The sequence below is a fragment of the Oreochromis niloticus genome, linkage group LG1, assembly GCF_001858045.2.
Source record: "Oreochromis niloticus isolate F11D_XX linkage group LG1, O_niloticus_UMD_NMBU, whole genome shotgun sequence".
In the NCBI taxonomy this organism is placed as follows: Eukaryota; Metazoa; Chordata; class Actinopteri; order Cichliformes; family Cichlidae; genus Oreochromis; species Oreochromis niloticus.
Window position 1 is genome coordinate 17,089,948 of NC_031965.2, and position 23,320 is coordinate 17,113,267.

Sequence of the window (23,320 nt, forward strand, 5' to 3'; positions counted from 1 at the left end):
TTGTGGCAAATCCCAGGGGTCTGGTGTTAAAGCCCACGTAGAGTTTAAAGAGCGATGGAAATATAAGAACACATAAGTGGCCGTCTGGAAACATCTCTACTGCCTCGAGTCTGTGTGTGGAACTGAGTGATGCACATGGACATGTGAAACCTCATTTGAATTGCACAGTAGCTGTGAACTTTAACCCCTTAATGAGGGTTTTGTTTTTTTGTTTAGTTTTTTCCTCCAGAGTACAGTCTTTGAACTGGGTGTAGCTTTCTTTTTATTTTTATTTGTTTTAGTTAATTATTCTTTTAAGCGAACCGCTTGGGGTGAATTTGGGCCAATTGGAACAGTTTACCAAAACACTGCAGCACACCAGCATGAACTGTTGCACTCCATTTAATTAAAATAAAAATGTTATTAGAATACAATACAAAATACACTTGGTCTTTGTGCATGTAATCCATCAGATCTTTTCTTTAAAGTTCTCGTTTTCTTTTTGTGAGTACATTCAAAAAATAGTATGACTTTAAAAAAAAATGCTTTATTTAAATATTTAAATAATGTTTATTTAGATGAGATTCAGATTTGTGATAAATTAGCCAGACTCAAGGATTTCTCTTGCAGAATAAATGTTGACATCAAGGTTTATGTACATTCATTATTACAGGGTAGTTTTTTTATTAATCCAACCTTCTGTTAATTTTCATCTACTTTCCCCTTTTTTATAAGGACTTTTTGAAAAGCCAAGAGTAATTATGGGTTTCTTGCTTTATTAAATAAAATAGAATCATGCATGGCTAATATAGGATTAACCTGTGATCTGTTGCAAGCAGTGAAGTAATTTCCTTGGCATGAGAGAGAACTGGAGAGAAAGAAACACATTTTGTCCTTCTAATTAAGTTTGACATAAGCCCCGAATGCTTGTTTACGCTCTGCTTGTACAAATTAGGGGAAAATAAAACTAATTGCAGCTATAATGGCACCAACCGTCTAATGTGGCAAACAGAATTGCTTGCTTTTGAAAAAGGGATTATTATAGTGAGTCGTGGAACATCGTTTTACTTGGAAAATCAAAGTAGCTTCATTGGTGCACCTTGATACTGACACTGATGGCTGAAATTCAGAAGTGAAACTAGTGATTCCTCAAAGAAAATTGATTCCCAAACACGCATGGTAATTTAGAGGTGCATATTTCAACTCGGTCTTCCTCCTCTTCATCATCGTCATCTTCTTTCTCCCACTGCACTGCTTTAAAAAAAATAAAAGTACATTTGATCATCACAGTTTTAAACAAAGTCAGTTAAATTTCAGTTAGGAAGCATAAACGGTTGTGAAACAGGTTAAGGCAACAACAAGAGAACCAATGAAACGGGGAATGGTTTTACAGGTGGGGCCTGTAGACCACTACTCACTCCGTTTATCCCTCCTGACTGAGTTTCCTGTAGTTTAGCTCTCCGCTAGTGTCCTTGACATTACTGGTAGCCCACGATGGACCTGCAGCTCGTTCAGGCTGTGCTGTCACAACAAGGTTTGCTGTTTTTTAAGTGTGGAGGAGATCACAGGAGACGGGTGGTTTACACCAGGAGGGCTAGACGGGGCCATAGAAGGGCATCAATCCAAGTTGCTTTATGTGAGGAGGAAGAAATGGTGTTCTACTTGCATAAGCACAAAATGACAGCCAGCAGGCAGCTCATGAGCACAATTCTGACCAAACTGTCAGAACTGGACTCCATCAGAATGGCATGAGGGCCTGATGGTAGGACCTGAACTGGCAGTTCTTTCAGTGGCATCCCCTTTTACATTTGCTACAGCATCACCGAACTCTTCCACATATTCAGAAGAGACGGGTCTTAACAACACTTGGAAAGTTGTCTTGTTGGTGTCTCTGTAGTACACCTGTTTTCACTTTCAAGTTTAACTGACTTTGTATGCAAGTGATGATCCGCTGTTCTCTTAATTTGTTTTGAGCAGTATAGTGTTTTTTTTTGTTTGTTTGTTTGGGCTTTTTTAAGTGGTAAGGAAGTAGGTTGGTGTGTTTGGTCATATTTGTAATTCTGTCTTTTCTTTCTCAGGTTCTGATAACAATTTACTGGTTGGGTCGCAAGGCTCACCTGGACACATTGTACAATGGTCCTCAGCTTAATTTTAAGGCTTTTGAGGGCCTGTTGGGGCTGGCCTTGTCCAAGGTATTTTTTTTATTTTTCTCTTTAAGTATTTAAAGATTGTATTACTTTATTTTTATACTTCTATTAACCCTTCCTACTCCAGGCTCTAGATGAGGGTGGCGTACCTGTGAAAGACGGCAGCGATAGTTTGTGTCAAAATCCAGAAGAGGAATGTCAGTACAAAAATTACATGAGAGGCAACTCTGCAGACAGCACTGACTCCTTAAACTCCCGGGCCCTGCAGCCAAATGTTGAAGGTACATTTGTGATACAATGACTGGGGTGTGAAGGAATCTGTTTGGTTTCTGCTAAATATTTTGACACTGCACAGCAATTTGTGGAAATGGAGATTATAGCTGATGACACCATTCTTTCTTTTTTTTCCCCTCGTTTAGTTTATTGCTGTCTTTTGGTTTTGAAATGTAATTCTGCTCGTTGATTTTAAACTAACAGCTTTTGAAACTTTTGCAAAAGTGAAACTTTTTTTTTACCCTTGTAAGATCAGCCTGAAACTGCTAAAGTGACAAAAATGTACCCCAAAAATGTTTTCACAAACTTAGAATAACACATTTTCCATGTTAATGCTGTTATTCGATGTCATTTTGGTGGATCAACAAAGTTCTGACCTGCTGCTCTCTTATGCCAGTGTTTTTTGTCCACAAGTGTTGATGTCAGGCTCAGTGCATGTCAGTGATGGATTCTGCACTCTTGTGTGATAACTGTGTGTGTGTGTGTGTGTGTGTGATAACTGTGTGTGTGAGATGGGAGAGGTTAAATACTTGGCCTGATACTCCCTAAAGGCTTGACTGTGTGAAGGCTCAGTCATCCAGGAAAGGTTTCTTTCTGATGTGCAACCTTCCTTGTATTTTGATGAGGTTTAGTTCAGCGTTTGTTTTTCAGACATTTTTTATTCTCCCCCATTTTAAATGTACATTTTTGGGGTAATTTTCGTGTCTCTGTGATATTTAGGTTTTGGAGGCGGCGCAGAAGCTGAGCAGGTATTCAAGATGGAAAACAAGCAGATGACAGCTCATCAAGACAAAGCCTATGTCCCACCACTCAGACGAAAACAAGGACCGGAGCAGAATGGAAGTGGCTTTGCGAGTCCGTTTACCAGGTGCTCCAGATGTTTCTATGGCCAAACAAAAGTTCCTCACACACTGCTGCTGCCTAACTTACCCGTAGGCGACCTTTAAAAAAAAAATAGCTTTTATATTTCTAACTTCTTGCTTATTTTATGTGTGATGTGAAGACGAGTGCATAATGTAAATGATTAAAAGAATAACATACTGCTGTCTTTATATGAAACTGGAGTTCGGATTCCTTAAATATGAGCCTGAGTTTAGTCAGTGGAGTACAGTTAGGTTGTTTTTCTTTCAGGCTGGGTTTGGATTGAATTTCACACTTGTCAGAACTGTTAAAGGCTGCTTGGTTTCCGACAGTTTGGAGTTTCTAATTTGCAGCTGAGTGCCTTTTTCCTTCACACTAAACCCTAATCCAAATCAATTAACAATATGAACAATGTCTGCATCCATTCATGGGCACAGCCATCACAAGTAGTCACTTTGGTATGACACAAACAAGGTGGTTATTGTTTTCAATTTTTCAAGGTATTTAAGCTGTTTTTTTGCCTGCCAGACTTGTTTAAAACGTCACTGTCAACACTAATTGCCTATTTTTTTTTAATTTTTTTTTTAAGTGTCTGTTAAAACTTAAAAAATAATCCTTAGAAGAATAATTTGAGCTTGGATATTGTCACTTTTTTTTAATTCCTTGTCAGTGAAGGTCAGCTGGGTTCTCGAGTGTCACACTTGCTAGTGATTTTACACACAAAGTGTAGCAGTGGCTGAGTGCTCGTGAGAGGAGCACCAGACTTGGTAACACGTCACCGCAAAGGGGCAGTTTGGCAAGTGAACCTCTGCGTTCTCATGATAGCAGTTCCTAAACTATCAACATGGGTCATTTGCTATAAATTCTGATGCAATGGCATTTTTTTTTTTCTATAAGTAAATTACATTTTGCAGTCTTTGACAAGAATGTTGGTTTAAATCATTGATGTGCAGTGACTTTTACAGAAGGGCAAGCAGAGATGATGTCATATGATGATGTCAGGAGCCATGTTCCCTCTCCATTAGCATTGCATTGTTTGCTAAAGAAGTGATTAAAATGATCTTTTATTGGATGCTGGTCGAGGGTATCAGTAAGAGAATTTATCATAAGTGCTTGTTTACTTGCTAGTGCTAGCTCTGTTTCCACACAACAGGCAAATGGTAGCTGATCTCAAAAGCAACGAAAGCAGAGCCGCAGGCAGCTTGTCCTCAGTTTGCAAACAACAAGAAAAAGGTGCTTGTTTCCCTGCTCAGTCCACTGTTAACAGGACACGGACACACCCATAGACTTAAGAAAGTGGAGGCAAGTGGAGTTGAGACCACTTCCAGATACTGTAGCCAACTGTGGCGACAAGATGGCAGTAATATAAAGATGGAAGCAAATGGATGAAAGCTTTTTACAGAGTGGTGCTTGAGATAAAAGGAGATTGCTTTCACTTAGTTTTAACTGATGCGTGGTGTTTTTGTTAGAATTCACTGGGCAAGCACCATCTGCTTTGCTTGCCCTGATGGAACCTCGATGCTTTAAAGTATGTTCTTGTGCTACTAATTCATAGACTTGCCCTCTGTATTCTGCATTTTGAAGGCTCAGTTGTAGCGCTTGGGTTATCACCATGTTGGCTATTAAAAGCCATGGTTGTCTATGAACCGGATAGTTTATGGATGTTTATACATGCATCACACAGCCCCTGCTAATAGGTACGAAGTAACTGACAAAAGTTTGCTTTGTAGCATCCACTCTTTGAGAAGTTTTGCAACTCAGTTTTGAGGAGTGAAATTCTCCAAACTGGTTGACTTGTTTTTAATAAGACATCTACAGTACAGTTGTCACAAAGGGAGACACCCTCTATAAAGGCCTACTCCGTTTATTAAGGCTCTTTTTTTTTTTTAAACATGTTTTAATGCTTTGTATCTTACTTTATTTAACATAAACAAAACCCTAAAATAAGCTAATAGGCCTCTGTCGTTTTTATTAGCACTGTTATTGTGGCATATTTAAGCTTAGGGTTCAAAATCTCACAATCTAACTACAGCACATGTGCTCACAGTTTGCCGGACACCAAAAGTTTGAATTCTTCAGAAAAGAATCACTAAAGCTAATGAAGATTTGAATGGGTCCATGAAGCTGAAGATCAGGAATTTTTCATAGCGAGCAAATGGTTTAGTTTAGTTTTGTCTCCATTTATGTCCATAGTGATAGCAGAGCCATATGTTTTAGTTTTCCAGAAATCTCCCAGTCAGAACACAGTATATCATCTTTACATGGAAACTAGGAAGCTAACTTCAGACTCCATTAAATGTCATGAGTCCACACTGATACTTTCATTGAAACTGAGCGAATTAAGGACATCTTTAAGTCTCAATGGTGCCACAGTGTTTGAGCTTAGGAACCAAAGAAGAGTTTTGTCACTGAAAAGAGCGAAATTACTAATGACGTCAGACTTGAGAGGTCGATGGGGACTGACATATCTTTGGAGCCAGGCTCTTGTAGCCACTCTAGGAACTGTAGTTTTAAGCATTAACAATCCTTTTTTTTTTTTTTTTTTTTTTTTCCTCTTTTCTGAAACTAAATATGGATGCAAATGCTCTGCTTTACTACTATTTACTCGGCCACAATAAAAAGCATCTTCACTGCATGAACAATGAAAGTAATTTTGTAAATCCAACAATATCCTCAACAACTAAAGAGTGATTTGCTTTTAGGCATTAATCGAACGTCTGCTTGGTAACATGTGGAGCTGCTTCCATTCAAGCTCGTTCCAGCTGATTTATCTATGATCACTATCGGCTGTGGCTAAACATAGATTTGGATATATCACTGTTTACTGCAGCACTGCAGATGCCCCTCCGTCTCCTCAATGCCACTTCACTATCTGTTCTCCTGAGTGTGCCACTGAAGAGCTTTTCCCGCAAGCTCTGTGCGAGGAAGACTCAGAGGATGATTATACTGAGGCAGACCCAGTGCTAGATGACTTGCATTTCAGACGAATGCAGCAGACGCTTCATCAGACCTCTACCAACCTGCATTATGACCGCTTCTTACCCCAATATTGGACGCCTGAAGAGGAGGTTCGTGTACGCAGGATCTACCTTGGCTCCCAAAGACGTCCCTGGTATCATAAAATGCAGAGCCTGAGGTCTGTCTCTGTTTTCTATCATTCAAAGCAGTGTTAACAAAGAAATATGCTTAAAACTAATACAAAACAATGGTAAAATTGCAGTATTGTACTACTTAAAGCTGAAAATAATTCATGGATTGCTTTGCAAAGCAGAAATAAAATAATGGCTGCCTTTACTGGCTTGAGCTTAGTTTTTACTTACGTTGAACTCTAACATGAAGATGTGATGCTAAAATAACTAAAAGTGTGACGCAGCGGTAGATTTATATATCAGCTGTAGCAAACTAAATCTTAGTTTGCTAAGCACAAGGAGTTAGCTAGCAGTAGTTTGCAAGAATAATAATGTTATTTAAAGCTGATCTAGGATCTTGCAGTGTATATTTTTTAATCCTGTTTCCTTTCATTGTAAGACCTCCTGTGTCTATAAGGTCTGTGGCTAATTATGTTAATTGTGTTGCACACATTTCATCTATTTTCTGTTCTTTTCTTTGACTGTAGCCGTAAAGCTTTGGCTTTTGCAGAAGAGTTTGACATTGACTTCGTATCTGGAGAGGCCCAGAAGTCTGAACACGAGCCTGAACTTTTGCAGCTGTCCTGAAGATCCGTACATAACAAGCACACGATCATAACAATCCTAACCACAAACTGCTCTCGTTGTGGATAGAAGCCTTTCCACACACTTACAAATATTCAGTGTTTCAGCTAATGAGAAGATGTTAAACATGCAGTTTTCTCATTTACTGTATGAAATTATCAAGATAATTGTTTTGTTTTTTAAAACCAGCCAAATGTTTTATCTGCCCTGCCACATTGCTGAGTGATGCATTGGTTAGTTTGTTCGCATTCTTTATAACATGAGCTGTGCCTCCATAATTTTTTTTCAGTTTACTGCCTGTGTGAATGTCATTGCTTTTGAAAAATAAAATATGATGCCACAGGTCAAGAAACTGCGTGGAGTATTTTATATGCAGTACAAAAAACATTGTGTGTGTGTGTGTGTGTGTGTGTGTGTTAGTGAGTGAGATGGGTTTCAGTGGCTGTGGTCTTGAAGTCATGTGTATCACAAAAACATGGTCTCATTCATGCAGTACCTCTTCTGTTGTGTTTTGTGGTCTAACCTCTTATCCCGACCACTTTTCTTTTTTTAATTCATATTATGCAGCATGTTTCTGGGTTCTTTATCAAACCAGGTCCACTAGATGTAGGCACACAATGTTCGCCAGTCCTCATGTCTGTTTCTCTGGTTCTTTAGAGCCAGTCAAACCCAGGTCAAGCCTGAGAGACCAGTTCAGGTCAATCCTGGCTGGATTTGGTAAGTTCCAAAGTTCTGAACATAAAATCGTAGCAAAAATGTCTGAGGCCGCTTTGACGTGACTGCTTTATTGCTGCTTCATCCAGGTATGCTTTTATTTGCATTCAGTTTGTGTAAAGAACCAAAACAATGCCACCAGAATAGTTTCCCTTTTCATGAAGGTGGAGCGTGTGGTGCACATCACCTCTATTAATTTTCTGGGCACAGGCTTGACAGTGGAATTTATGACGGGACTGTTTGTAATCAGTCTTGGTTCCTCCCATCAGATTATGTCATTGTTTTGATAGACCGCCTGCTAAATGCTGCTGTAAGTTATTTGAATGTCATATATGACATCCTCTGTTGCCCAGAGCAGCGCTATTACCTGTTACGAGCCATGACTGTTGTGTTATCCAGACAGCAGCATCTGTTACTTTTTTCAATACTTTTGCATAACTTGACTGGCATGCTATATTCGTGCTTGCACTTTGCTGAGGATTCTGTCATTTCATTGCAGAATGCACTGCTACAGCTGGCAGAACTGCACCCTGTTGTGTATACATGTGTAAGCGTGTGTGTGTGTGTGTGTGTGTGTGTGCGCGCGCAATGTGGCTGTTATCATGCATACCCTGCTACATGGTGCTCAGAAGTGTCACTTTCATGCAATATGACGCTGCAGTGTAATCATATAATGTCATCCATCATTGTTTAAGTGCCTTGCCTCTCGTGTGTCTGAACCAGGAGCAAATCTCTCAGTGACATCCCGATGGTGTACCCTGTGCGAAAGGCTCCTGATGCAAACACTACTCATGATGAACGTCAGGACACCGGTTTGACAAGACTGTGGAATCAAGACAACAGAAGGAAGTGTAGCGTTGCTGCCAAGGATGCTGAAGCTCAGTGGCAGGATGTAAGTTGATGCATAAATGCTGACACAGCAGTATGTTTCACGGTCTGTTTGGTATTTTGAAGCTTTTGAGCATTGTTGTCATCAGATGGTAATTGTAGATCTTCACATTTTGTTTTTTCTGCACATTTAAGTGACTTCTCTTTCGTATTCTTTTAAGTTGAAATTTAAAGCTTATTTTTGACATTTCATTTTACAAATTCAAGATTTGCTAAATCAGACATTTGTTGTAAGAGAATGGCAGATGGAGTAAGAATATTGACAGCAGCTCGTGGGTTGGGAAGATCCTCGGGTACTAAGGAGAAACCTGAGAGCTAAGGAGGGTGGGACATGACATTAATAAAATAAATAAATACATTTAAAGAACAGCCTGTAGAGCAGGAATAGAATAGAATTCAACTTTATTTTCATTGCACACGTCACAAGTGCAAGGCAACGAAATGCAGTTTGCATCCATCCAGGAAGTGGTTTAGCAATAATGTGGCGGTCTTGCTCCTGAAATTTGGATAAATCATCTCTTAAAAAGTGGAAAAATAGTTGAATGTCCAGAGATCAAAAAACTCGATGTGTTAAGAGCATATCTGAATATACTCATGCTAGTAATTGTATTTGTAAACCACTATTCCCCAAGTCAAGAATGCAGATGTGGTCTAAATTGAAGTGGCTTTTTTTGGGGGGGGGGGGGATAATTTTTGATAAGCACACAGGCAATGCTGTAGTTGGTTGGTGTTTATTTCTTTCAGGACTTGAAAAAGTGGAAGACCCGTCGTAGGAGCACAAAGTCTGAACTTCGAACTAAATCACAAGACAGAGAGCATGTAATGGATAAGATGATCAACGGGTCTGTGACCACCATTGAGAAGAATGAAGCAAAACTAAAGTATGTTTGTGCTACAATTGTTTTAAAAAAGAAAAAAATTCTTAAGTATTTTTAAACCCTGTCTAAAGTATGAAAACAGGTATTTGCAGTGGCATGAAAAAAATATTTTTTTCCCCTTTATTCATTTATTTTTGGCTTATTTGTTTCAGATCATTGATCAGATTCTAATATTAGACAAAGATGACCTAGAAAAAAGATGTTTTTAAATGATTTCATTTATTAAGGGGACAAAGCTATCATAACAAAGCTGGCTCTGTGTGGAAAAAGTAAATCATGACTTTTGATTAATCACATTTATTTCAGAAAGCAGAGTTCAGTTTCACTGAACTGGGCTGTTGCTGCTTCAGGATCTGGATGACTTGCTATAATTGATGGAACCATGAATTTTGCTCTCTACCAGAAGATCCTGAAGCAGAATGTCCGGCCATCAGAACTCAAGACCACTTGGGTTATGCAGCAGGACAGTGATTCAAACACACCAGCAAGTCCACCTCTGAATGGCTCAAAAAACCAAAACAAAACATGAAGGTGTAGGAGTGGCCTAGTCAAAGTTCAGACTTAAATAATATTAAACAGGACAAAAACCCTCCAATGTGGCTGAATGAAACTTATTTTACAAAGATGAGTGGGCCAGAATTCCTGTACAGCGATGTGAAGGACCCTTTGCCAGTTATCACAAACACTTTATTGCAGTTCTTGCTGTCAAGGGTGGAACAACCAGTTAATAGATTTAGGGGGCAACTACTTTTTCCACACAGGGCCAAGTAGGCTTGGATAACTTTTCATTTAACCTTGATTTTATTCATACTCTGCTTATATTTGTCTAATATTAATATTTGTTTGATATGAAAAATTTCATATTTGCAAGAAATGTAAGAAATCAAGAGGTCAAATACTGTTTCACAGCACTGTATCTTTTTATAACTGTATATATACTGATGAGTTGTGATGCCTGTCCTTCCTCCATGTTTTCTGCTACCTGTAATCCTTTGCTTACTCTTCCCCTACTTATTAATACCCCAGATACCAGCAGTCACCTTGGACCAGGAACACAGTGCCTCGTCCTTACTCAACAACTTCTCCATCAAAATCAAGCTCTGATCTCCGGCCACATACTCGAGCTCTGCTGGCCCGCAGCTATGCCACCGAGGCACCTTTCAGCCCCACGGTTCCACTTAGCTCCCAGTCCTCAACCCATGCTCAAGTAGGTGTACACTGTTGAGTTTTACCTGCCTGATGTTAATGAGCACCACACACTGTTTGAATAATGGGATCAAAAATGCTTGTGATTTTAAAACATTTCTTGAGTACAGTTGAGTTGTGAAAAGTGTTATAACCTAGAAGGTGTTTTTATTATATTGACAGATGGCATATCTGTACTCATTGTTGGCCCTTTCTTCTCAGGGTGGAGCAGTGGCTGTCCCTGATGGAAAAGTCTTGGGAGGGGAGATCCACTTTGCCTCCACGGCTTTAGACGAAGCAAGAGTTGGCACGCCTTCTCTAGGCTTTCCTGTGATCTCTCAAACCCAAGTGAAATCCCAGAGCAGCACAGCTCCTTTCCAGTCCACCTGTGAACTTTCCCAGCCAGAAAATGGTCTTACAAACCAAATCTCTACTCATTTTACAACTTTACAGCTGAACGAGACCGCAAATTCTAAAAGCAACAAAAGTCCCACTTTATCCATGTCTAGTGAACGGAAAGCATTTTTTAATGTTGATCCGGAGCTTAAAACTGCTGGTGAGTATTTATCGCATCAGTACGACAACTCTCAGGAAGATGGACAGAAGTCCTCTTGGGAACCAGCGGCAGAGCAAAGCACGGCCCCGCAGACTCCAGGCGTCTACAAGTTCTTGCCCAGAACTGTTTCATGGTCCAGCTCAGCCAGCCTTCCCCGTGGTTACCGTCGGTCTGAGGGCTCATCCCGTCTCTCTTCTGCTATCACAGCCAGACCTTTTGGGACCAAGCAGTCCAGAGTGTCATCACTGCCCAGAATGTACAATGTGAGTTCACTGTTTGCTGCGGCTGTGGCCCTGTTGCTCTTTGAAAAGATTAGTTTTATCAAACAGTATCCATTTAACTGCATAAATCCAGCCTAACACCCATCTTCCTCCTCAGCTGCCTCAGTTTAAATATTAACAATGTCACTTTCAAACCTGCAATTCATTCCGGTTTTTGATCAAGTTTAAAAACCATGTTTGGGCAATTGTAAGAGCTGAAAATGCTTATGGTGATGAACATGGATGCCAGGAAAACTTCTAAATCCAAACTTTTAAAAGTTTTTAGTCTTTTTTTACAGATAAACCTGTCATTCTGACTTTATTTTACAGTCAGCCTGTTATTTTTCTGGCTAAATGGCATTTTAGTGTCCAAGATGGTGTACAGGGATTTGTTAAGACAGCCTAATGAGCTTAAGTAAGTTGGTGTAATGAGAGTGTTGTGTATGTGTGTGTCTGTCTGTGCACACTGTGTGAGCTAACTTGTTACCTTTTGTTTTGATTGCCTTCCTCATTAATAAAAGAAGTGCTGCTGCACTGCAGAGTTCATTCCAGGATTACACATTTCTCACGAATCTGCTGGTTTTACACATTACACACAAGTCCTTACTTTAACATGTCAGTGCTGCAGATTCTGAGCACATGTTGTTTTTCTTCATCTCCAGGTAGATGACAATCAGGGTGTGTTGTTGAACAGTGAGAGAGAGGATTCTCCATCTTCACCATCTCTAAAGAGACAGACTGCAACCGCCCAGCTGAGCGGTCAGTATCAGACCAACCAGGGGAAGCAGACTGGTGCAGGACAGGAAGAGCAAGTGACTAGCTCCAATCTTTCCAGCCAGACCTCCTTTCAGAGCAGTGGCTGTTACTATCGACCCTCCATTCAAAGCCAGATACTGCCTCAACCTTATTCAAATCTGCAGTCTCGTCAAAATAGAGGCTTGACCTTCTCAGCTGATGGAAGCACAGATCTTCCAAAGGTATGCTGGAGTTTTTTTCAACTTGTAAGATTTTCAACAGTTTAAGAAACTGTTTCAAATCAAATCAAAGGCATTTATGTGATTACTCACTGTTCTGTAGAATAAATGAATGAAACAAACCCCTATAAAAATTTGCTGCCCTATGGCCAAGTCTCACTTGGAAATGAGATTTAAATCTCAATTAAACTTTTCACCTGGATAAATAAAGGATAAGGATTAGGAGAATGATAATATAAAATCAGATTTAAACTGGCTGGATCTGGACCAGTTCTAGACCCACTGCCCTTTTCAAATCACTCCCTCAAAGTCACTTTCTGACCCCCTGCAGTTTTTCTGTAGTTACACTATGGACCCCAGACTTGTGCAGAGAGCAGACATCAGCCTCTGTATCGAATGTACTTGACTTTCATGATCCTGGGCTACAGTGAAACCTAACAGCAGTTTCAGTGGAAAAATCCACTTTCCACTCAAAGTGCATTAGTTCAGGGGCCTGACCAGCTGCATGTGTGTGGCTCTTTTGTTGTTGTTGTTGTTGTTGTTGTTTCAGAGCATTGACAGTCCACTCCTGGGGGTTTCCTCAATCTTTGTCCAAGTTGGAAGGTCACCATTTTACACTAGACAAGATCGACCCAGAGTTGGTATAAAACAAATGGAGCTTCTGGGTTGGAAAAATGAAGCCAATGCAGAAACATCTTAAACCTGCATTATATCTGAAAGCCACCAGGTGGCAAAAGCTGTGGTTGCAGAAAGACCTTTGGTCCCATAGATGTCTGGGAAAGCAGCTTTCTGTCTTTACCTCTGTAAACACTTTCCTGCTGAGTTTATAACCCAAAATTAGTTTGACTCATTTTGGGTCGTCTTGGGAGGGAAAAAAAAAATTGTTTCAAAAATTGAGAATTATCTGTGGTGGGTTAAATGGGTGTTGTCATGACAACTTCTAAAATCACCCCCCCCCCCTCCTTTTTTTTTTTTTTTTTTTTTTTTGGAAATACCATTCACTATAATGTTTCACAAACTTAAAGTAAAGCAGCACAAATATGGCATTTCTGACAGTAACTGGTCATTCAGTGTATCCCTTACTACATTTGTGTAGCAGGCCTCTCAAGTCTCTAATTTCCACCAGGAAGCATTGACATTGGATCACACGGTGTCACCTTTACACATATGTATGTGTGTGTGTGTGTGTGTGTGTGTGTGTGTGTGTGTGTGTTTCCAGGTGGATCACAGTGACATGAGACTGAGCCTTACTCTTAAACCCAACAGTCTAGCTGACTTTGGTTTCCATACTCACTGGGACTCGACGGGGGCGAGAGTTAAGCTCATTCAGCCCGGTAAGACTCTTGTTAAATGTAACTCTGGAGTGCTGAAGTTTTGTCAAAAGAACAGAACGTTACATTTAGCATCTTTGTGTGAGACAGGAACAAGTCGGTGACAGATGTTTTCTTTTTTGCTTTTTATAGAGGAAATTTGCTCTCACAGGTTAGCGCTTAGGAGAACAAAACGGTAACAGATGACAATGACAGTTCAGGTCACAGACTAAAAAGGCATCAAATTTGTTAGTGGGTCGATTTTTGTTGTGAGGGAAATTGTATGCAGCAGAAGGGGAAGAGTGCAGAATTTCAAAGCTATTTTTTATTCTGGTGGAGGGGGAGAAATGTCAAAACGGCTACATTTTGATTATGTTTTCTGAACATGGTAATTATGTATACGGTTACTTGTAGGGAAGAGAAACTTTAACCTACGAGTTTTACAATATTTGAGGGCTTCTGAGTCTAAAACTACCAAATGTAGCCAGTGATTTAAAACGCAACCATGAATAATGAATTGGACATGAGAGAGGTGTCACTTACTCGCTGCTTAGTGGCCCACTTTCAGCTTGGAACAGCTCCTACTGTGTTTCTCACTTCATGCTAAGCAAATAATTTCTGAATTGGTACTTTCTTTTTTCATGTTATGCCGTACTCGTTTTCATCATTCTTCATTTCTTCCCTCAGGCAGTCCAGCCGAGCTCTGCCAGCTGCGTGTCGACGACGAGATCATGGCCGTCGATGGAGCTGCGGTGGCACACATGAGCTACGACCAGTGGAAGGATAAAATGGCATCTGCCCTGCAAACCGGCAGTTTGACCATGGACATTCGGCGCTATGGCAACAAGGGTAGGATGATGAGTAAAAGTGGCTCTGTTTTACCACGTCCTGAAATTATTAGCGTGGTCTTAGAGTTGATGGCTAGTTGTTTTTAATTAGATTGGAGCACCGGCGAGGGGACTCATCACAGCCAGCCAGGCCAGAGCAGGGTGACCCTCAATCTGACTGCTGCTTCTTCGCCTGTCCTGATAGGGTGCCCTGATCACCATGCCAACAGTGCTGCCTTTCCAGACACACAAGTCACACAAGGGTTCAAAAGCAATGGGCACACAGACAACGTGAGCACTATTTTAGCCAGCTGTCACAGCAATTAAAAAAAAAAAAAAATGCTCAAAGCTCTTCTTATAGTTTGTGGTGTCTTTGTTTTTTGTTTTTCACCTGCATAGGTGATGCAGGGTAAAGTCATGGGTGGAGAACTTTGTGAAACACACAGAACAGCCAGAAATAAAGGTAACACCAAGCATAAAGTGTGTAATTGCAGTGATATTAAAAAAAATCATGTCAAACACTTCCTCTAAAAATAACACAGGTATAATATGTGTAATTTCTCACTTGGTCCATACTTCCTCTTCATGTAGATTGTAGTACTATTATTAGAAAAAATCAGAAAAGGAGGGCAGAATTTTTCAGGCAGCAAGGTAAAATGGCAGTTTGAACTTCATGTGAAGCGGCTTCGGTGGCTGGTGCTTGGCTTGGTTTGAGTTGTCATTAGAATTAAATACGCATTTTTAGTAGGCTTGTTTTTTTTAAGAATATTTAGGAGATGCTAATTATAAGGAATCAAAAGATGCATGGTGATTAGCTGATTGCCTTTTACTAGATAACCACTGTGATAACATCAGTCTATTATACTTTATAGCAGTGCTTTAATCAGAGCAGTGTAACCACAAATTACAGTAAATCAGCTATTAAAGGATTTCTATAAATTGCTGTTCGTTGTACAGTTTGTTCATGAAAAATCACAGAATAACTGAGGGTGTACTGCTTTTCACACTACTTGGCCAATTTTAACCAAACAACCACAGAGATACAGCACTGATCATGTCCAAAATATAGAGACCACAATAAATATAAGCCTGTATTAAGATGATCTCCTCTCATTTCTCGGTTTTTGCATTGATTTTCTCTTATCCTCTTAGTTCCTATCAGGTGCAGGAAGGGGTCAGGAATTTGAGGCATTTAACAAAATGACATTGATGCAGCTTTGCAGCCATTATCATGAAGTCATTGCAGATGAATAGTTATGTGAAAGGTTTTCTTGACCGCATAAAGTCCTGTGGAAAGCCCCATGATTCAGTAGCTTTATAGAATCACCTTAAGCAGCAAAAACTTGAATTCATCGTTTTGGGGATGATATTGGTCTTTCACATCATTGTGGATGAACATTACTTTAGTTCACTTAAGTGTGAAGGCATTCGTTTCCGCAGAGGTCCCTCAAGGTCTGACCACAGCATTTCAATCAAGTTAAGATCTGGACTTTGACCGGGCCTTTGCAACACTTCTTTGGCCGTGGTCTCACATTTGACTCTAGAAGAGTTCAGTCGACTCGATGACTGCGAGGTGCTCAGCTCCTGTGGCTGAAAAACAAGACCAACACGTCATCCTTCTGTGCTGATGTGCTTGTGTGTTTTCATGCATTTGGTTTTCACCGAATGTTACACTGTGCATTGTTGCCAGACGTCTCCACTTTGGTCTCATCTGTCCAAAAGACATTGTTCCACAAATTGTGCGCTTTGTTCAGATGCAGCTTTGCAAACCTTTGGAAGCTGTGCTGCTGTGTTCTGAGAGAGAAGAGCCTTTCTCCTGGCAGCTCCTGTAGAGTCTGAGATGCATCTCTTGGGCTTTTTGCATTTTCTCGGAGCATTGCACGGTCTGACCTTGGTGAGAATTCACTGGGATGTTCACTTCTTGGAAAATTATGGCATTGTGTTAGCACACCTTAGTGCTCCAGACCTGCAAACTGCCAAAACCTCTGCTTCTATAAAGGTGCTCACACGTGCTTGTGATCCGTCAAACAAGTGGAGTTGATCACCAACACCTGCTGCTGCTGCTGACCTTTACCTAGTTTTTTATAGGTCTGTATGTAGTCCTGTGAAGTCCTATGTATATAGTCCCCTTTCTTTCATATAATTATGTGATGTCTGTTTTGTTTAAGCTTACCATTATATTTTATGGCAGCTTCTATACTTGAATCATATACCAAAGATGCATCATGATGGTTCTTTGAAATATATCGAGAGTACTTCCTCACTCGTAAGTCTCTCCAGCAACCTGCCTCTCTGCTGGCTCCTCTCTCTTTGAGATGCATTTTGGAAATTAAGGCATCCCTAAATAATGACAAACTGGAATTGATTTCCAGGTTACAGGCAGGAGGCGGGAGGAGATAAGAAGGCACAAAACAGAGAAATGAGAAGAGCCCACTGTGTGCAACAGTTTTGTTTTCATTGTTTGATCAGTAACTTTCTGGCACAAAGACTGATATCCTCTGCTGTCCTTTGTGGTTGTTGATGATTCTGTGTGTCCTACGATGGCTTTTCTCTTCAGGCTGTGCAGGATTCAGCTCGTGGGTGTACTTATGTGGTAAATATTTGCACTGTGTGTAGCTGCTGTTGAGATGCTGAAATCTAAAGACCCACTGTGTGTCATGCTGCATCATCAAGCAAACACAGCAAATTTGTGCTTGCTTTACCGCACACTGTGATACCTTTCTTGCATTTACCAGTTCTTGAGGCTTTGTTCTGCAGCTTTTTTTCCAGAATTTGCAGTGCGGCATCTTTAGCTGGGGATACATTAGCAGAATAGTGTGCTGATTTTGGATAAACTGTAGGCATGTTGGCCCTGATCATTGCACAGTGATGATACTTAATGAGTGCTGAGAAGTGTTTCATTCAATCCTACTGGTAAGTCTTCAGTGACCAGTTTGGGTCATTTTGTTATAGCTTTTCTAGAATTGGCCAGATGAAGGCCTCTCGCAGAGCTTTCCTGACTGAAGCAGGAACAAAGTCAAATATCGACTACATTTTTCTCCAGTTTTCCTTAATCTTCTAATGTGTCCCCAGTGATTGCGTCTATTTAGACCTGCATGATGTTACTGTACTCTAGGAAAAAACCAAAGCACTACACAGGTCCTAAACTATTATTCTTTCTCACAGGAGGCTCAGAATCTGCGATATCTGATGTAAGTTTCTGTACCACTTATTAAAGGATGTGCACGGTCAGACATATGTCATGTGCGCGTGTTGAAAGAGTTGATGTACTGCATTGTGATCACATTTGAGCTTACAGTCTGTCTGTACATCACCAGCTCCAGGTGCCATCGCTCAGCCCCCCCTCACCCAGCTGGTCTTGGGACCTCGAGGAGGATCGCAGGCGACAGGAGAAGTGGCAGGAAGAACAGGAGCGCCTCCTACAGGTGAAGCCTCTTTCAAACAGAACTAAGGAGCGTATGCTTGAAGTTTAGTGCAATGTTAAAGTGCTCCGGTGCGTTTGGATTTGTTTTTAGGAGAAATATCAGCAGGACCAGGAGAGGCTGGAAGCAGAGTGGCGGAGAGCCCAACAGGATGCAGTGGACCCCAAGAAGTCAGGGGTAAAGTCGCTTTCATGCATATTCATATTCCATATTTGCTTTTCCTTAATAAGGCACCAAAGAAGGGAAGGTCTTTTTTTTTAATGATCCTAATGTATGACATTTTACTACATTTTGAGATTACACCGGTTACACTATAACGTTACGTTTTCAGTCAGCAGCTCTGACACTGACACCCCACTGAATTATTTGGCTCACTTTTATCAGTGTGTTACATTGTTTTTCTTTTTTCTAAATACTCTACATGTACAATATTCATCTTTCAGAACCAGAAGACCTTTGCGATGACCCCTGGTGATGTGAGCCTCGCCAGGACCCAGCAGCAAGAGATCGCAACGCCGAAGAAAAGCAGAGCAGAGCAGAGCGCTGATGGGGAAAAGCTGAAAGAGTTTTCGGGGCCAACATGGCAAAGTAATGCACAGGGAGTGCAGAATGAGAAGGTTGCTCAACAAGACTGGTAAATAAATCTTTTCTTTTTTTCTTAATGCTGCCCTCATCCATGCGGTACAAAGAGCATGTTTATTACAAAGAGTCTGATCTGCAAAAAGTTCTAAAGCATTTTTTAATCATCATTACTGCTGTTTCTGCTGTGCCTCCTGTTGCTTTTGCTGGGCCTTATTTCTGCTAATGCTGTACCTAAGGGCTGATGGCTCATGTGGCTTTGCTCAGCTGTCCCCTGCACACAGGTCAGATCAAGCCTGGTCCAGTTTCCACTGTATTTGTAGTTTTAGTCACGCAGGTCCAGGTTTTGCACACCACTTCAGTGATTTTTGTAAATTAAGCTATTATGAAGGTAGATAATTGTTTGTTTTTCTTTTGGGGAAAAACACTTTTAACAAATGCTTGATTTATGACTCAAAGCACAATTTCTTATAATAAAGGAAAATCACATCAAAATATTGTGGACTTGAATTAAAAATTGCTCTCAAGGTTGAATAATGCAGACTTTATTGTTCCCATAGGACAAAGTCCTTGTCTTCCCCAGTATTAGCTGGGCCTCACAAGTATTCAAGAGGTGAGTTTAGCTCTTTCTCTTATATTATCCATTTCTGTGTTGGAGATGTACTTCTCTAACCTTTTCAACGTGCTTTTGTTCAGGGGATCAGAGTAAAAGAAAAGGACTGTCTGTGTCCAAGGCTGAGAAAGAAAGGCAGCAGATTTTAGAGGAGATGAAGAAAAGGACTCAGCTTGTGACTGACAACAGCTGGATACGTCAGCGCAGCAGCAGCTTTTACAAGGATCCCATGATTGTTGGGCTTCCTCTGAAAAGGTGAGACCTCAGCCAAGCTGCATTTAAGGTTGGACTCATTGCCCAATGGCCTGTTTTCTAGTCCGTGTGTTTTCAATTGTTCTTCTACTACTGTGATTTCTTGCCTGCAGATATGACTCTCTGGATAATCTTGATAATTTGCGTCAGCCCCAATCCTCAATCTATAGTTACCCTCGACCACACTCGGCTGCTGCAGGTTACGTTACACCGAGTAGGAATGCCTCTTCGCGATACAGCACTGGATCAGTATTATACCTGAGAAATCCTTACATACAGTCCTGTCATCAGGCCAGGTACACACTTATGTAAACTACAAGCTTTCATCTCTTGTGCATGTACTTCAAAAAAAAAATCTTTACAGACATTTTTGGCCTTACCTTGTACCATGTGCCTGCCCCAGGATGGTCAATGGCAGGAGGAATTGCTCTGTCTGTGGGCGTATCCTTGGTAGTAGACCAGCTATGGTCATAGAGGCCCTTAGTCTCTACTTCCACCTTGGCTGTTTCCAGGTGAGAGGGTTTACCTGGGTTAAGGTGCAGTCACAATAGCTCCAATACCTGCAAATAACTGCAACTGCTCCTCATTTCTAAGAAATCTATTCCCATTTTGACATGAGGTCCTTCAGTTTTTCATAGTTAAAATGTGATCAGAGTTCATGGTTGGCCAACAGAAACACAGAACTGAGGAAGTTAATTTTCTTATAGTTCAGTCAGTTAAACTCTGAATACAACAACAAAATGGAAACGGCAAATAGATACACAAAACACACGATGATGTATGAGCAATAATTTCTGTGCATCTGCATACGATGCTGCAGAATCTGTAGGCAAGAGACAAGAAAGCTGCCACTGGAAGCTTTCTGGTATCGGTTTGTTCACATTTGAACTGGCTTAGGGTGCAGCTGATTCACGACTGCATTTTGTCGTCTGCCATTTCAATATGATTTTTTTTTTTTTTTTTAGACTTAGCTGGTCATTGTTCATGAATGTAGATGACAGACTTGGTCCTGATTTCTGACGTGTTGACCGAAGTTCATCGAAGTTCTCAAAAAGCATTCTAGTAAATGCATAATTTTGAAACTTAAAGTTCAATACTGTCGCAGAGTAGGATTGCCACCACAGTAGTGAATGGAATTTTTCTTTAATGTGGATCTATTGTGCTTTTTTTCTCATTTTCTGCCCTATGATAGATGCACTTATTTTTTTTTTAAAGAGGTGAAGTTTCGGACTTAGATATGCATACATGCAAATCCCTGTGAGCTAAATGCGCAGACTCCTTTAAACTTTAGATTTATGACCCCTTTTTTTCTAATCTATGATCTAATCTGGGGTATATCTTAATATGGTGATATCAAGCGCACAGCTCTGGCTTAACAGAAGCCACACCCATCTGCTGTTTGAATCCATTTACGAGGGACAGCCAATCAGAAGAAAGTTGGTTTAAAGGGAGAGGTGCTAAAATGACATGTTTTATGCAGAGGGCTAATATGTACATGACTTATGCAAATTTTCAGCTCTACTCCAATTTTCAGTTTTTATTCTTGCACCCTACTTTTCATGAAACATAACAGGTCCCAGTTAAAATGAACATTTAAGAAAAACAAAAAAAACATACACCCAGTATAACTGAACCCTGTATGTGTTTTGGGGGTTAATTCTGAACAACATTTTAGGGTTGAGACTAATGTGACTGCAACTTGCCTTGTGAGGTTGGCAGGAATCTCATATTTGTGGTCCGTTTTCCAATCATAGTTATCAGTTTGCATCTGCTAGGAGGAGTGTTTCTATCACTTTCATGAATCTATTTTTATTAGCCAGTCTGTCTCCTTGTCTGTGAAGCTTCTGGGGGTGGTGGTCAAGCCCACTGTTATGTTTGTCATTATTTTCTCAGTTACTTATTATGCGCAAAGAGTGGAAGAAGCCAACCTGCTGTCCTGCTTTGCTTTTAGATCCTTGCTGTGAAAGTCTCACTGGCAGGGGACCCCTAGATTTAGCTGGCCTTGGTTCATTAGCATGTAGATGTAAAAGCAATTTCACTTCTGCCTCCCTGTGAGTCACAGATGCACATCACACTTGTTGTGATATTTATGTCGTGGGGTTTTTTACGCAAAACAAAGCTTGGTTATTCTGTGCTTGGGTGGCGGACCGTCTGGTGAAATAATTTAGACGCTAAAGGCCCACGTCACAGATCGGCTGGATTTGTCTTAGATCGTCCCTAAATCCTTTCTCACTTCCCCGTCCTCCCCTCAGTGCGTGGGCTGCCGTCAACATCTCGGAGGAAGAGAGAATGGAGCCCAGGTTCGAATCCGAAACAGGAAGCCCTTCTGTGAACGCTGCTATTTCCAACTCAGGTGTAAGTATTGGTCATTGTGAGACATGAATATCACACTTTAATTTCTGTCCTTCTATTAACCCTCCAGATTGCTTTTTCCACATTGCATTATGCATGACTTTCTTAGTCTATAAAATCATTTTTTTTGTTTAATGATTGTTCTGTAGAAAAACTGGAATTATTACCCATCACTCACTGAAAGCTAAATTTTCTTATAATACTTTAATGTGTCTGAGATGTCACATATTTACAGCTTTACAAACTCGAGCTTGTTTTTCAAGGTACCATGTTTACTTGCATTTTAGTCACCCCCATGTGAGCAGCTTGCTGTACTCCAGATTGAAGAGTAAATGCAGTGACAGGCAGTCTCTGAGCAAAGCTATGCTGTACAGAGGAAATCGCAGCCAATTCACAGCTTCTACTTCCTGAGCACTGGTAAAACTTTATAATCTTGTATAGAGTTTTGGCAAAGTATAGAACCTTTACTTCTATTTTTAAATGAGATAAGCGGTGCCTCGTTTGACCGCCTTTCTCCTGCTAATTTATTTCCAAGTTAGATTTAATATATGAAATAAAGATATGATGGGAACTGTTTGATTTATGCCTTCATTTTAATGCTAGTGTCTTCGTGTGCTGTGTTAAAATTATCAGATATTTCTTGAGGCTGTTCGTGTAACTCTGGTATGGAAATGAATTTTAACGTGTACTGAAGCACTTTCTGTTCTGTTGTAATGTCACCGAATACACACTGGGGTAAATCACTGGTGTATATATATGTATGACTGTCTCACATACAAATCAGCCTCTTAATTGAAATGTCTTTGTAAATAAAGTGGACTGAACATATACAAGTGTTATTTGTTGTTCATATGTATACCACATGGTGGCAGCATTGATCTCACATTGATCTCATCGTCACTGTAGGCAGAAATGGCTTCACAGTGACTGTCTTTACATGTTGGTGAACATAATGACTGTTCAAGTGCACCTTTATTACTGGACGTACTAATGTCCTAATTGGAGTAAAGTGTCATCAATAAACAAAAGAAGCAGAACATTTACACAACGTGTTTTACATTGGTAAAAGAAATTTGGAAGGAGGAACAAATTGAAAGCCTTCGCCCACCCTGACTCTGGATGAGGTTGCACTTTTAGTCGATGATGAGGTAATAGAAAGCAGTCCAGTCATTTCTGTTAAAAAACAACAACAACAAAAAAAAAACCCAAGTATATCCTCGCTGCTGTCTTAGTAATTCAGAGGGTAAGTAGCAGCCAGGTGCTGCTAATAAAAAAAACACTTGATTTAATTGATCATTGGGAAGTGTGAGCACTTCTATAAAAGCATAAGCTTTACTGGTTTGGAGTATTTAGATTTGTTAACACAGTGCAGCAATATTCCCAGGAGTGGGCACCATGCAAACAAAACCAAACCAAAAGAAAAACAAAGCTACATCTCAGACTCTACATGCTTCAGTCAGCACACTGAATACTGACAGTACAATTAGAAAAAGACTGAAAGTATGGCTTGTCTGGAAGAGCTGCCAGGATGAAGCCT

The 23,320-nt window shown here is 40.4% G+C and overlaps 1 protein-coding gene across 8 annotated transcripts in view; it reads left to right on the forward strand.

The window, feature by feature from the left end:
* The window catches only part of LOC100710239 (LIM domain only protein 7), a 31,161-nt gene extending 8,550 nt beyond the window's left edge, over positions 1-22,611 (forward strand). For 3 of the 8 annotated variants that reach the window (XM_025905678.1, XM_025905670.1, XM_005466892.4), the window contains exons 7-30: positions 2,058-2,171; positions 2,254-2,407; positions 3,120-3,267; positions 7,631-7,690; positions 8,411-8,579; positions 9,320-9,456; positions 10,480-10,660; positions 10,861-11,457; positions 12,117-12,431; positions 13,648-13,762; positions 14,426-14,587; positions 14,678-14,856; positions 14,965-15,028; positions 17,731-17,756; positions 17,883-17,990; positions 18,081-18,164; positions 18,431-18,621; positions 18,806-18,850; positions 19,127-19,179; positions 19,263-19,434; positions 19,545-19,727; positions 19,835-19,943; positions 21,684-21,786; positions 22,071-22,611. In XM_025905678.1, coding sequence (XP_025761463.1) covers positions 2,058-2,171; positions 2,254-2,407; positions 3,120-3,267; positions 7,631-7,690; positions 8,411-8,579; positions 9,320-9,456; positions 10,480-10,660; positions 10,861-11,457; positions 12,117-12,431; positions 13,648-13,762; positions 14,426-14,587; positions 14,678-14,856; positions 14,965-15,028; positions 17,731-17,756; positions 17,883-17,990; positions 18,081-18,164; positions 18,431-18,621; positions 18,806-18,850; positions 19,127-19,179; positions 19,263-19,434; positions 19,545-19,727; positions 19,835-19,943; positions 21,684-21,786; positions 22,071-22,084 — 3,483 coding nt within the window. In that variant the 3' untranslated portion in view covers positions 22,085-22,611. The remainder of the gene's footprint in view (positions 1-2,057; positions 2,172-2,253; positions 2,408-3,119; positions 3,268-7,630; positions 7,691-8,410; positions 8,580-9,319; positions 9,457-10,479; positions 10,661-10,860; positions 11,458-12,116; positions 12,432-13,647; positions 13,763-14,425; positions 14,588-14,677; positions 14,857-14,964; positions 15,029-17,730; positions 17,757-17,882; positions 17,991-18,080; positions 18,165-18,430; positions 18,622-18,805; positions 18,851-19,126; positions 19,180-19,262; positions 19,435-19,544; positions 19,728-19,834; positions 19,944-21,683; positions 21,787-22,070) is intronic. The other 5 variants (XM_005466897.4, XM_025905682.1, XM_025905688.1 and 2 more) reach the window with 5 other exon arrangements.
* The last annotated feature ends 709 nt before the right edge of the window (positions 22,612-23,320 follow it).